The sequence below is a fragment of the Castor canadensis genome, chromosome 6, assembly GCF_047511655.1.
Source record: "Castor canadensis chromosome 6, mCasCan1.hap1v2, whole genome shotgun sequence".
Taxonomy (NCBI): domain Eukaryota; kingdom Metazoa; phylum Chordata; class Mammalia; order Rodentia; family Castoridae; genus Castor; species Castor canadensis.
Genome location: NC_133391.1, coordinates 62,491,315 through 62,506,875, shown reverse-complemented (window position 1 = coordinate 62,506,875; position 15,561 = coordinate 62,491,315). Strand labels below are relative to the sequence as shown.

Sequence of the window (15,561 nt, the reverse complement as noted above, 5' to 3'; positions counted from 1 at the left end):
GATAGAAGTACTACATGTTCATGTCACATTCAGGTAACACAGGAAGCTGTAGCTAGAAAGTGGTTCCCTCCCCTTCTGTACATTATCACATGGGTATAATTTCTGAAAGGACACGCAAAGAATATTAGAAGGGAGCTTTTTATTTTTTATTATATTATTGTTGTACTGGGGGTGCACTGTGACATGACAAAGTTCTTACAATACACCATAGTTGAAGTCACTCCCTCCATCATTTTCCTTTATCCTCCCTCTTCCCTCCATTATTGGCTTTTAAAATGTGCTCTGTTCTCAGGAAGAAAAACAATTCTGTTCCTTTGTGCAGCATTTTTTTGTGTAGCATTTTTCTTCTCTGTGAGAAGAAACTTTGAAAAGTTTGGTTTCTGGTATGGGGAAGCATGGTGGACCGCACTGGGATAGTCCACGGCTCCTTGCTTTTGCTCTTGACTCTGGGAGGTACCTGAGTTCACCAAACCAGATAGGAAAAACCACCTCTGCCTTTCTGTAGAGCTGTAGTAAGAGTGAAGGTATCAGCCAACCACCGGAGGCTCACGCCTATAATCCTAGCTACTCGGGAGGCAGAGATCAGGATTGTGAAGTAGGCCTGGAGCAAATAGTTTGCCAGACCCTATCTCGAAAATACCCAACACAAAAAAGGGCTGATGGAGTGGCTCAAGTGGTAACAGTGGCTGCTTAGCAAGCATGAGGTTCTGAGTTCAAACCCCCAGTGTCACCAAAAAAAAAAAAAAAAAAAAGAAAGAATGTGTCTTAATGTGTCCTTGGAAATAGGCATATGGATAAGTATTATGCATGTATGAAAATTTTGTAGGGCTGGAGATGTATGTAGGTCAGTGATAGAACACTTTTCTAGCGTTGAGGATCTGGATTCGGTTTTCGTCATGGGGGATATATAGATATGTAGAATACATATGTGTGTGGGTATGTCTGAAAAATATGTATGTAGGAGCCCTCTGATTTTATGTGTCTTTCACCATTCCATCTCTGTGCTCAGCTATGGAGAGCTTTACCAAGTTGTATTCAGTAATTAGAATTCCAAACTCTTGCTTCATTTATTGGAATGGTTTGGCCTTTTGCATCAGCCTTTGGGAGATAGGAAGGAAGAAGGACCGCACATACGTGCTGAGCCTTTTAGACATGTGTTGAAGTTTGTGAGCAGGGTTAAGATTTTGCAGCGGAAAGGGAGTGATAGCAAGAGAGTATCCTGGGCAGCAAGGGAGACCTGTCCCTTCTGGCCTGGTATGGTATTGCATGCCTGTAATACCAACACTTTGGGAAGCTGAGGCAGGAGGGTTGCAAGTTTGAGGCCATCCTGGGCTACAAAGAGCATTCAAGGTCAGCCTGGGCATGGATAATGAGACTGTCTCTCAAAAAGTTTCCCCCTTCTCCCTGCCCCCCCCCCAAAAAAAGTCCCTTTGGTGATTGACCCACAACAGTTTAAGAAAGCAAGTTTTGAATGGCCTTAGCTCTTACATAGTGTGACTCAGGCATCCACACTCATTTAATTTGCTGTGAGCAGCATGTGTTGTGTTGGTACTTCAAATGTCTAAAACTTTAGCTCAAAATACTCCTTGTGGGTGACTGACTGCAAGTGAGATTCCTAAAGATAAAGATGAGAACTGCTGTAAGTCAAGAGGAGTAGGAGTAAGGTGTTTTTCCCAAACAGGCCTTTCTTAAAATCATGCCTGCACCTAGAAAGGTGCAGTAAGACTCTGCCAAACTTTCCCTGATTTCAGGGAGAAATTAGCAGCCCTGCAAAGACAGGCAGTGTATTCAGCAGCGGTCAGTATTGCCTAAGACTTGTGTGGTTCACGTGATTTGGAATTGATCTCATAGCTACCTTACACCACTCCTGCTAAGCACAATCCAGAGTCTACCACTGTTATTTTATTTTATTTGATTTAAAGCCTTGCCCTTAAGGAACACAGTCTAATTGGTAAATTGGAATTTGTATAGAACTGGTTAGGAATTAGGTTTTCTACAAAGGACTTGTGAAATGGTTTAATCGAAGAACACAGACTCTACGTGGACTTCTTTCTTTGTGGTTTATATTTGCGTTTTAAGTGTCTTGGAAATTGGATGAGAGGAAATCGGAGAACCCTTCTGAACCAGATCTGAAAACACTGATCATTTATGGCTACTATTTAAAGCACACCCAGCTCTCAGAGCAGTGAAAGATGTCAGCGGCACTTGTAGAACAGATTGAGTATCTGAGGCTCAGAGGTGGGAAGGGATTCTTTCCGAGAGCACAAATGGGGCTAAGTATGTGACAACTGATGTGGTCTGGTGGGAGAGTCCTTGAAGCCAGGTCTCTGTCCTCTGCACCTCTGACAGTGTCATTTGGCTGTGGAAGGGAGATTTAGTTTGGCTTCAAAACAAAAAATTTAAGGCACTGAGTTGAGTAGCTTAATTATACTCTGTCTGTACATGCTCATTACCTTCTGCAGTGCTTTGAAAACTGCCAAGGCTAGAGAATGAAGCTAAAAATAGTTGCTGTTGTTTAAAGCATAGTTTACACAGGTGGCTGGCCGTATGTGCCTCTGCTTTGGGACCTGCACATAGGGCCACTTCTGGGGTGATCACTAACAGTGATACAGTTCTTCCAACCGCCAGGCAGCACCATGGATGTCCTGGGTTGCTGGCATTCTGTGATCCTGGCATGGGTAGGGTCCTGGCTGGAATTGGAAGCAGCCATCTTGGCCCTGTGGAACCAGAGCCAGCTTAACTGCTGGTTTTTTGTTTTGTTTTGTTTTGTTTTGTTTTTAATTGGGGGCAGTGTTTGTCTTCACACTTGGGAAGGAGAAAATGGAAATAGTGTATAATTCCTACTAAATGTATATAGTTATAGCTTTTAGAATTTGGATGGTTCGTAAACAACAGCAGCAACAACAAAACCAAGCCTGAGGTTGGTTTTCAGTGGGGTCTTTTACATTTATTTACTATTTATTATTATTATTATTATTATCATTATCATTGTGGTGCTGAGGATGGAACCTAGAGCCTCATGCACACTAGACAAGTGGTCTGCCACCGAACTACCTCAGCCCTCTCCGTGGGGTTTTAAGGGAGGCTCTGGAGGGATTGCCTAACGTTTCCCAAATTTCTTTTTCCTCATCTGTAAAATGCTTCTCTCCATAATCCTGTGAAGATCCAATGTGAGAATGCTCCTTGTAATCCCACCTTTGTAAATACATGTTGGGCCGGGCACCGGCAGCTCACCCCTATAATCCTAGCTACTCAGGAGGCAGTGACCAAGGATCAAAGTTCGAAGCCAGCTCAGGCAAAGAGTTTGAGAGACCCTATCACAAAATTGGTCTAGTGGAGTGGCTCAAGGTGACGGCCCCCCTGAGTTCAAGCCCCAGAACCGCAAAAAAAAGAAAATTCCTGTCGAAAGTGTTCAAATCCCACCATGTCATGTGCTATGTAGTAGCTGCTCCTGTTTGTTACTATTTTCATGAGAAAGTCTGTGGACCATAAAGTCAAAGAGCTTTGGCCTTGACTCTCAGTTCCTTAGATAAGTGGCCCCTCATCTGAGAGCTTGTTCCTGCCTCTGTGAAGTGGGGATGATGGAGAGTTAGGGACAGAAGAGGGCTGATGTCTTAGTGAGCAAGTTGCCTAGCAAGCTAGGAAGCATAAATTGCTTTCATCATGGTTCTGAAATGTCTTATGATGTTTAGGAGCTGCAGAACTAGGAATGGCCAAAGCTGCTCCAGTTTGTCAGTCATGAGTGGAAATTCAAACTTGATTAATTTTGGAGGAAGCATCAGAGACTAGTTTAAGGAAAGTGTTTTTAAGCCTCTCCTGCTTTGCTGATGAAGGGGATGCTGAGTGGGTGTGGGGTCATGGTCACCTCTGAAGAGCTGGGATTTCCCCTTGGTAGTGGATTTCTCTGTCTAGTGCTTCGTCAATGAAGAGGTGGCTGTGGGCACTGCCTAAAACAGCTGACCAAATAACAGAATATGGAGAAAATGTGAGCATTATGGAACCATGCCCTGGCACGCTCAAAGAATGTAAAAATAATGACTGAGCAAAATAAAACACCATTCCCCCTCTGGTTGTTGGCAATCTGAGAATCCCAGGATTGATGGGTTGATCACAGGATGGGTGTGGAGATTTGTGGCAACAGATGGAAGAAACCCAGAGCAAGCTCCCCTGTCAGGGTTCACCTCTGAGCCTGGCCTGTCTGCAGCCCAGGGTGTCCTCTACCTCTGCCCAGCAAGCCAAACTGACTCCTGCAGCAGAGCCATCTGAATGTCTCTTTTTCGCATTCCTGGTGGAACACAAGTACCCACTAAAGTGTCCCCAGCCTTGCTCTGAGACCCTTCTGCATTTGCTGTCGGTTTCCTGGGACCGAAACCACCCCTGGCTGACCCAGTCAAATGCTGAAGTGATGAAAAGCTGCTACCTCCAACACTCCAGTCTCAGAGCCTTCCTTGCTCATCAGCACTCAGGAAGCCCTTGAAATAAGGTGAACAGAGAAAATATTGGCAGGACCTCTGCAGGCTCCCCCCGCCCCAGCCCTCTGATTATACACACTAAGTGCCGCTATCTGTGTAAATAACCTTCTCTTCCCTGCCTCCCTCCGCCATCCCTGCCCTGCTCCCCTGCTCTTAGGCTCTCTGGCGTGATAAATAGCCAGGCTACTGCTGAGCGTGCACCAACACCTGGGAATAATCATGCAGAAATAACGGTGAGAGACTGCCGCGCGTCTGTTCTTGACATTAACTTTCCTCAGTTTGACAGGCTGCCACCACCAGCTGTTAGACTTATGGGGCTGTTTTTTGTTTTTTTTTTTTTCACTGAGATGGCTGCTTTCCTCTTTTGGGTTCTATCAGTGTCCCACCAAGATGACAGAAAAAAGCTTTGACAAAAGAACCCTCGCTAAAACTGGCCAGTTCTTTATTCTGATCTTTTATTCTAGTTATTAGTACGGTTAGACTGATAATTCCCCACTGATTTTTTAATGATGAATATCTGATTAGACTATACTAGGATTTCTCCCCCCAAAAAGGTATTTATTACTGCCTTTCTCGAATTGCTTTTGAATGTAGCAAATCCTGACATTTGGCCCTATAAGAGCACACCACCTATTGGTTTCTTTTTAGTTCAGATCTCCAGTATATTTGAGATAATATCGGCAATAGCACAAGCTTTTCTTTATTGAGTGCAACTCTGTACTAGGCCCTGAGCTAAGGTTAGCTATAGAACGATCTCACATAGTAAGTCACATTAGCTAGACATAATTTCCATTTTATAGATAAAGACAGAGTGGCAGAGAGATCAAGTGGCTTGCCTGAGGTTCCGTAGTTAATGGCCAAGCTGGGTTACCAACTCCAAAGATGGATACCTGCACCACACTGTCTTCTACAATTGCACTCAGGCCGCCATCAACACAGTCCCTTGGATGGGGTTCTACAATTGTCTATTTGTAATTTTGCTCCGCTTTGGCAATTATTTGGTGAGTGTCACAGTCTTGCCTACTAAGCAGTCAGTCCACGAGGACAGGGACCAGGTTGCACAGGGCCTGGCACACAGCAGGTTGTGCAATAATTATGTATTGAGTGGTTATGTGATTGAGGTTAGGGGAGCAGGAGTAGATTTTTGGGGCTATAGTGCATAAAAACAAGGTGCAACTAGAGATTAGAAGGAGATTTTATATGGTTAGGACTCATCAGGACCTCTGTGGCATGCCCACCGTTGCCATAAAGCTATAAGATGGGCGGATTAAGCCAGCGAGTACTACCAGATGCCAGCGTAGAAGAAGCAGCATTTCCCCAGGCTGAGCTTCTCTGGGTTAAGCCCCTTTTTCTTACACTTCTAACACACTTTAACCGCACTTAACCATGCATTTGGAGGGGATTATAGATTTATGTTAAATATAGTAGGGTATAAAAAGGAGCTTTGTAAGGTTGTGTGTGGGGTTAGGGAACTGTAATATCAGACCAGGGGCTTTTTTTTTTCTTTTTCTTTTTTTTTTTAAGCCATTGTTTACTGAGCTGTGCAGAACACTGAGCATTCACTTTGCATGAATTATCTCCTTGAGTCTTCAGTGCAGATGTGATGGGGTGATTGTTGTTATGACTCCCATTTCTTAGTTGCAGACACCAAGCCTTAGAGAAGCCCAGTACCTTGTTCAGGGTCCCGTACAGGCAGTACCCATAGGACTGGGACTGGCCTGCCTGTTAACAGAACCCAAGTTCACTCGTTGGAATGTTGCACCTTCGAGAAGGTACTGGTATGGCCCTCTGCCTTTAACAAGCTTCATTGGTTGAAAAAAATTATGGTTCAGTGTGTGGATCAGTGACCTGAGAAATCAGAGGGCATTGGAGTTGATCTTTTGTATAAGACAAAAATAACTACTGAGCCAGGCATGGTGGTATACTGCTGTAATCCCATCACTCTGGAGACTGAAGCAGGAGGATGGAGAGAGAGTTTGAGACCAGCCTGGGGTATGTAGCAAGTCCCTGTCTGAAAAATAAATAAACTACTGAATTTCCTTTAAAATCCTGCTTTACATAAGGTATATGTGGCTGTGTGTGTGACATCCTGAGATAGATACACAAGAGAACTGAAACTTTTTGGGAGAACATCTTGCCCTGGGGGCATTACCTGGCAGAAAGAATTGGCCACACTCTTTGAATTATTTCCTTTCCTCCCCTCTTTTGTCCCCAGTACAGGTTGAACTCTTGTAAAATTTCCACTCACATGTAGTATGATGCTGTTGTCTGCTCATCCGGGCCCCACTAGCCATGGCTTACTATTTGCACAAATATGGGCCACAATTTTCTCTAGCATGAGTAGGTTGGGCTACTGAAATTGGGGCCTTCTGGCTGGAGGGTTCTGTGATTAGCTTAGGAAAGGCTGGAAGCACAAACTCAAGCTGAAATGAACTTCAGTTCCATGCTGACTACTGAGAAATGTGGGCTGTGCCCGCAGTATCCCACTATTATTTTAAGAGCTAATGGAAATTCAGAGATGTCTGTAAGTCATTGGAATGTTTTTTAAAAGTAGTGAACCTGCCAAATAATCCCCTACTCCCAAATCCTCTTTCCATGTGGTGACCTCCAGGAAAGAGGGGCCTTCTGTAGACCACATGGGTGGTCTTTGTGCTCCACTCTTTCCCCTGAAATCTCACAGGAAGGGGGAGCTGTTGCAGGCAGAAGGCCTCACTCTCACTGGTAGTACTGATCCAGTACCTATGGACACTGATTTTGAGCTATCATGAGGAAAGTCAGTACAGTAGGTAAACTAAGAAATTCACGTGTGTAAATCAAAGATTTGAACATTTAAGAGTATATTACCTATCAGGTTTAAGGGGTTTAGATTAGTCTAGATGCTTTAGAAATTTGAACTTTGTGCTGGAGGTATAACTCCAGCGCCATAAAAAGTTTAAAAAAAAAAGGAAATTTGATTTTTGGAATTACATAAATATCACAATAGTAGGGGAGATGTGTTTGTATGCAAATATATGTCGGTGGAATTTTATTGAAATAGAGATCTAATGTAAAACTTGTTGTGATAGACTTAAAGAATACATTTTTCCAGTTGAGGAAAGTGGGCCTAGGAGACGTTTAGTGTCGCTTCAAAGTCTCAAGCTAATTAGTGTCAGGATTGGAGTCAAAATCCTAGTGTCATCATGTCTGCCCCATGACTCCTGTCACAATCATTGCCCACTGTACCCTCATCTCCAAAATCCAAGGTCGATACTTTGATGACACCTTCCTTACCTCTTTAATTTCATTCCATTTTCTTAGGCAGCCAATAAAGTTCTGTTTGTTCTCTTGCTACTACTGTGGGTTGTTGATCAGGCCACACAAAGCGTATTCTCAGAAGATTGTTCTTTTGGTTTGTATGTACAGCATCAGTTCATGGGCAGATCATTCCTAACTATACAAATTAAGAAATTGTTGGGAGCATGCAAAAAAACAAAAAGTGCTTCTCGTCTCACACAGCTTCTTAGCTGTAATAAAAACTATAAGGTAGCGTTGGGCTTTTTTTTTCCCTGCATAAATTTCCTCCCTTAGAACGCCTTTCCCCATTTGTCAGCCCTGTTTTAAAATAGGAACTATCAGTGTGAACTTTGATCCACATTAAGCTGTATTTACACAAAAGCATAAATGACCGTATCTGGGCTCTAGGGCTGCTAAATGCTTTTCTTTCTTGGATTCTGTGATCAAGGGCTCAGAACAAGAAAAAGCACAGAGCAAAAGAAGTTTTATAGCAGCTTTGAGAGCAGGAAATTAAGTTTCTTTAACATACAGATGGGTGGGAGGCAGTTCTGTGGCATCTTGAATCACTCAGGCAAGCCAACATCAGTTTATCATGGTCGTGGAATGCAAACTGGAGAAGTAGTTCCTACCATCACTGGAATCAAGAGCCCACACAGACCACTGGTTCAGCTGTTCATCTAGGGGTACACTTCTCATCTGACTCTCTTGAAATACCCTTTTTGTATTATTACTTTTTTTTAAGCAACAAAGACTATCTACTATTACTTCTGTTCCCAAGTAACTACAAAAGATGACAAAGACTTATGAACAGCAGAAAAGATGGCATTTTACCAGAATGACCTTCTATGGGCCCTTTTTCATAATGTTTACAATTTTTTAGCTCTCTCATTTACCTTGTTTGGCATGCAACTGATAATGCATGCAAAGTGTCATCCCTTCTATGCGGTCCATGTCTGTGTGTGATACGAGTGCATAGGGAATCTGGAGTCCTAGTACAGAGTGCGTTGTGGGGCTTTTAAACAACCGATGACCTGTCAGCAGAACCCAAGCTCTTCTGTGGCAGTCCTAACAGTTATTTAGTGACCCAGTGAATGAATAGGTCGTTTGGTGATCTGCCTGTTTAGTTCGTGTGTAGGCTTTGGTTTCATCAAACTGGGATGAACTCTTTTGCTGCCCTCCTGGGGGTGCGGGCAAAGGAGATATCACTGCACCACAAGGTCTTGAACTTGGCTGTCATTTCTATTTCCTGGATTTTGAGAGAGGGCTGCTGAGCCTCGGTCAAACTCATTAGTGCTCTTGAAAAGTTGAATCACTAAAAGATTTGTGCACTGGAGAAAACCCATGTTCTGTTGATGCTGGGCACATGCATTTATTTCTCCTCTTTATGAATTCTGCCAGACTTTGCAAGAGAACATTTAATTAGGAGTTGATGCTTAATACATGCTAATAATATCCAGTTTATGTGTTTCAGTGTGTAATCAAGTTTATGTATTTTATATATTCAGCAGAGTAAGTTAATATGTTTTAGTAGTGATTTAATTCATTATGGTTTATAAAGTACTTTGAAAACAATTTTAGTCCATCTCCTTTACTTAAATGCCCAATAATGCAGATATTATTATTTATTGGTATTTATTGGAGTTTCTCCTTTGGAAAACATTATAATTTTGAAAATAAGATTTCAGTACAAGTGGGAAAGAGTCTTAATTTTGCAGAGTATTTTTCATTCACATCTATTGAGATGAAGAGGTTGTCCACTGGTGAATTTGGAACATCGAAGGCCTGCCTGTAATTCAGGAAGCTAGCTCTCTCACTTACCTTGTTTGGCATGCAAAAACAAAATGCTCATTTCTATTCTACTTTATATTTTGGCACCATTAAAACCCTCAGAGCATATTAGAATTGCAAATGGCATTTGGAATGATCTATTCTAGAAGGATGTGAACAGATTGCAGCACCACTGCAGTAAGCCTGTCTGTCTTTCAGGTTGACCCCCTGTTTACAGTGCCAGCACCACCACCACCGATTTCCAGCAGTCTCGCGCCTCAGATTCTACCCTCCTACTTTTCCCCATCTTCATCCAATATTGCAGCACCGGTCGAACAGCTTTTGGTTCGAACTCGTTCCGTGGGTGTCAATACCTGTGAAGTTGGAGTAGTGACAGAGCCAGAGTGTCTTGGGCCCTGTGAACCTGGGACCAGTGTGAATTTGGAGGGGATCGTGTGGCATGAAACAGAAGAAGGTAAATACAATTTATTTTTATTTATTTCCCTATGCTCTCTTCCCTATGGTGTATTTCTGTCCATCTGTGAGGGCAGTTTGTCTTGCGGCATTCAGGAGGGAAGAACAGTGCTTGTTAGGCTCTGAATTCTATTTGAACTGTGCTTGTCTTCATGTCCATTGCTGTTTTTACATTAAGGTTTTGGTGAAACCCAGAAAAGTGGTTCTCCGCTTTCAGAGCTACCCTGGAAGATCTGGGAGAAGCAGGGAGATAGATCTCAAGTTCATTTTATTCTTGGTGTGTCAACCAGTTTGTCTGTCCTGACATGACTGTTTTTGTGTTGTGGAGGTTTTGTTTACCTTTTGAATCAAGCAAGGTTTGCACCTAGCAAGGACCACTGTCATGGCGTGGTGGTGGCTGGTTGGTGCTCAAAGCTAATGAAGCCAAGGTCAAAGGCAGAAACCCTAGTGGAGCCAGTCATCTCTTCTATAGCCAGAGACAGAACCTTTCCTGCCCCTTAAGGCAGCAAGCCATCTGGCAAGCGCCATCCATTAGTCACAAGGGAAACAGGGTAGAAGAGAAATGGATCAATCTGTCATTGCTATTGGAAATATAAATCAGAGCATGCACCATGCTGGTAGCGAATCCAAATCAGCCATGTCTCATAGCACGTGGTCACCAGGCACAGGGTGTTTCAGACGGCCTTTGTCGTTAACACACCAACAAATATTGAACACCAACTACCAGGATTCCAGAGCTGCCCTTGGGTGTTCAAAAGGAAGAGAGCAAATGCGCTTAAGGGAGAGGCATGCCCCAGGGAGAACCAAAGAACACCTGAGGAACGCTTTCTTCTCCCCCTTGAAGCCAGATTGGTCAAAGGTAAAGCAGAGCCAGTTGTGAACATTTGTGAGAGAAGAAGATGATGGTGAGAGTAACAAGAGGGGACCGAGACTCAAACATTAGTTAGGCTCCTCTGAATCCAGGGGACTAAACCGAGGAACTCAAAGGGAGGAAGCAAAGTACCTGCAAAAAAGAGGCCCAGTGGGTGGGAAAGGGGATCCTGGGGGAGGGGAGTTATTACTGGACCAGAGCTACCAGCTGCTTCAAGATGGATAATAAAGATTCTTAGAGAAACCTTTAAATTCTACTTACAGTGTTATGTATACTGTATATGCTCATATTTTTTATAATTCGCTAAAAACAAAATTTGTAGACAATGGCAGGAAGGAAGAAAAAAGACTTAGTTTCAGAAGAAAAGGGAATGAAAATAGTAGCTACGGTGTGCCCACTTGTTTGTGTAGATGGAAGTGATAGTTAAATTTTACTTTGGGCTAGAAATATTTGAATTTTGCATTTTCTTCTCCTTCTCTGTACTTTTAATTTGGGTGTTTCAGACATTCTTGGGAGTCATTTAAAACAATTCCCTGAGGCCAATGTGGTGGTACACATCTGCAATCCCAGCCATTTACAGACCTAAAAAGCAAAGACAGGAGGATTGCAAGTTCCAGGCCAGCCCGGGGATATGTAGTGAGATCCTGTCTCAAAAACCAAAACCAAAACCAAAGCAGTAACACCAAAACGATATTATGAAACCACCTTGGGAAGAATCGATGTAAGAAGAGCTGGAGTTAAATTTCTCTTCTCTTGTCTATTTGAGATCCCTCTCCCTGCCCTCCCCACCAAGTGCAAGGGCAAGCCTCTTATTCCTTTACCTGTCATTCCTTAGGGCACAACTGGTGGGGAAGGGGTTCAGACTGATACCTCTGTGTGAAAAGTGCAGAAAAGGAATCAAGGCATTAAGAAGGTCACAGTTAATTTGTTTAGGTACAAATTTTCAGGAACACAAAAATGATTTGGAAAGAATAGGGTTAACTTCCTTGAACTTGACAGATTTCTTGGACTCGGAATATTTCCTCTTCAGGGTGAATTGCTGTCTTCCCATTTCATAGTGGTGAGTTAGCACCTGTCAGTTTATGGCTCATGATTTTATTTATTTAAGTGTAGAGTAGCTACACTTAAATACTACACTGTAGGGAACTGAGTTTCCTCAGTGTGGCCTCACTGGATGGTGGATGTTGTAAAATTCCCCTCAAACTTTCTGGGACAGCTTAGGTTATTTTTCAGTTGGCCAGCTCAGTTTGACTTTTCACCTTAGCTTCTAATAAGAGATCGGATTATTTAGAACAAAATCCAGGAGTTGAAGTAGAATTCTGATACTCTGGTCATATATTTAAAGAGCTTTTAAGATAGTACTGTTTTGATAATATATATAAAGGCTCACCAGTTCTGCCTATCTTGTGATCTGTGAAGATGGTGTTAGCACTCTGAGGTCCCTGCTGTGGATGCTGCCATGCAGCTGTGGATGCTGTGTGTGCGTTCACACAGCCACCTCATAACTTTAGAACAAGGCTGCCTTTTCTGCACCAACTCTCATTTTCCAGGAGTTGGAATGTGCGGATGTTCATTGCGGTGACAAGGAGAAGCTGGAGCTGTTAATAGAGTCATTTGTGCTGAGTAAACTAAACTTGTGACCTCCATAAGATGTAAGAACTCATCTTTGTAAAGGTTTCACTCCTCAGATGTGTTCGATGTGCATTGAGCTTGCATTTTGTTGTTGTACGAATTTAAAAATAAAACCCACTTGATCATTAATTTTTCCCTTTCAGGAAAAACAGAGAGACAGAGCAAACACATTTGGATCCACTTATTTGGCAGAGCTAAAAAAGATGGTTGTGGGGGAAAGGGAGGGGCAGTAAGATACAGTAGTTTGTCCGGGTGAGATGTCACTGAACAAAGACTTCCCCTGGAGCATTTAGGAAACGGTTAGGTGCCTTTTATTTAGGTCCTATGGATTGAACTGACTAAAATCCCTTCCCTGGTGTTTTTATTTTGAGGGTGTTACGTAACTGTAGTGTTTTTTTCACCAGCCTAATTTGTTACTTGTCTTCACGTGTTTGTGAAAGTTGTATATGCCTGTGTTTCAAGATCCTAAAATTTTATGAATTCATATTGGCAGTCTTTGGGGGAATGTTGAGTATTCTTGTGATTTCTTTGGATGGTGATGAGGATCAGCAAAACCAGAATGTGAAATCCTGATTTAATACTTAATTGTTTCTTGTGCTTGGAATTCTCCATTGGAGGAGGGTTCTTTCAGTCATGGGCTTTTCTCCCAGTGTTAACTGCTAGTACACAAAGTCCTGGTTGTCTAAGAAACAAGTTGTGCTTAGGAATAAATTGTGACTATGAAGTTCTCTCTGGAAAAAATTAGTGGGTTTCAGATCATGCTTAATAGGAGAGAAAAACTATTACTGCATTTGGATGTTTGGTTATTTGACTCTGACCTTTCTTCTTTAAGGTGAATGCATAGGACCAATGATGCATGGTAGAAAATTACTCACAGATGTTGGGAAGAATTTCTTTAGCATTTCATTCCTGACATTTGGAACACACATGCCTGTGTATAGTGATTTGTTTGAAAATTTGCTCTTTTGGGGGAAAAAAAAATCAATGGAAAAAATATGGTATACAGCAATGTGTGTAAATACATATGTGTTGAACTTGGCTTTTTAGCCCTCTTGAATGTAGTTTCCTTCTGCATTTTCTTGAATCATGTTTTTTATTGGACTGGTTTTTTTTCCCATACTGAAGAATAGACTTGGTTCAGCTATGCCTGTCATCCGTTGTCATGACTGTCATTTCCTGCTGCTCTAATACTCTGTCTGTCATTCTTTATCTCTCTATTTTCCCATTGGTTGAGCAAAGCCACTGCAGAAAAAAAAAGTGAGACAAAGCCAACAATGGCCTTCCAAACAGTCGCAAGTCATAGGGCAGTGGTTCTCGATGCCAGACCTTTGAATCACCTGGGGGGGCTTTTAAAACATGCAGACAGATGACCAAGGGCTATCCCAGGGACTGAGTTGATCTGGCTTGGCAGTTGGGTTTGGTTTGGTGACCTGGTGTCAGTGTTTTATCCAAGCTCCTAAGTTTGCAAATGGCAGACAAGGTTTGAGAACCACTGTCTCAAGGGAGAGAGTGATGTCCCAGCCTTTTCTGAGTTCCTCCACCTTTTCCCTTTAAGGGATCACATATATTATTGCCTTATGTTCCCCAGGATAAAATGAACAGGATTACCTGTCTTGTTTGCATCCCAGTGATAGTGCCCATCAAGATGCTGAAGTGTGGCAGGTGAGCGTAGTTGTCTAATCACTAATGAGAGAGAGTCGAGCCTTGATCCTGGAAGGGAGCTACAGAGGATTTGAGGGACTTTGTGAACAATTGGTGCCATGCTTCATAATTTGTCATAGGGTAGGGATGGGCTTTCCTGTTGATTTCTCACATGAGCCTGATGCAATAGTTTCATTTTTGGGTATCTCTGCTGAGTTATTTTTGAAATAGTTCAAAAAACCCATAGTAATGAGTAAAGTGGTTAATGTAGCAAATGAAAAATTGTACTTGGATAATCAGAGGGGACCATGGAAATACAAGTGATGACCAAGGACAGGGAGAATGGCTTTCGTGAGAACACTCAGCACTGGAGGTTCTTCACTTGATGTTCTGTGCTTCACTTGATTTCCAAGGAAAAAAAGTGATTTGGGGAATTCATGTTTTGAGGTAATTAACTGGAGAAATAAACGAATCTTTTAAAAACCACTAGAGATGTTCTGAAATTCTTCTGCTTCTCTTATATCTCCACGGTCATAAATGCAGTGGAGGAGGTTTCAGCCTAATTTGTTAAAAGGCAGAGGACCCTGCATAATCGAGGAGAGTCTAACATATGCTGTTATCATTCCTATTTGGCAGCATTTGCTTCCCAGTCTTACTACTTCCATTTGGAGAACATTTCATTTTAAGAACCTATCTCTTAAAATCGTGATTCATTTGAGAAGAGAGTAAACATTAATCCAGGCGTAGTAACTGAGCATGGCGTTCTTGCAATTCTGTACTGAGTGAGACAGAATTTATTGAGGTATAGCTCTCTGGTTTTATAAATTCGAGTTTGATTCACTTTCAACTTGGGTATTTCATTACCCGATTTTAACAGTGCCATCCCGGGGGAACTTCAAGATGGCTGGTAGGTGGTGCTCCCCATCAGTGCTCGATGAACGTCCTAAATCAACGTGTGTCTGTCATGTGAGCACACCTGTTTGCTTACTGTGGTTGATCCCCAGCAGAACCCCACAGAGGTACTGAGAGGCTGAAAGAGCCACTAGGGAGTGTCCGTGTGTATTGGTGATGACCTCTTCCCTCCCCTTCCTGGGCCGTTTGGCAGTGGGGATTTCCAGTGAGAGAATGGCTGGTTCTTTGAGCTCCTTGGCCATTGGTGGCTCACACATGGCTGTGAACTTCCACAGTGCTCACATGGAAAGAGAAACCCAGGTTGAAAATCCAATCTGTGTATTTGCTGGAGCGCACACATTGTCATAGTTACCTCTGCTTGTTCTGAGCACACTAGTGAACTTTTTTTATTTTTTATTTATTTTTATTTGGCAGTACTAGGGTTTGAACACAGGGCCTCTCACTTACTAGGCAGGTGCTCTGCCACTGTTACACTTTCATCCTTCTTTGCTTTACTTATTTTTCAGATAGAGTCTTGAG

General features: G+C 42.6%; 1 protein-coding gene across 5 annotated transcripts in view; it reads left to right on the top strand.

Moving 5' to 3' along the window:
- Positions 1–15,561, top strand: part of Znf608 (zinc finger protein 608) — a 101,366-nt gene that overhangs the window by 32,802 nt on the left and 53,003 nt on the right. For all 5 annotated transcript variants that reach the window (XM_074076582.1, XM_074076585.1, XM_074076583.1 and 2 more), the window contains one exon: positions 9,732–9,987. In XM_074076582.1, coding sequence (XP_073932683.1) covers positions 9,732–9,987 — 256 coding nt within the window. The remainder of the gene's footprint in view (positions 1–9,731; positions 9,988–15,561) is intronic.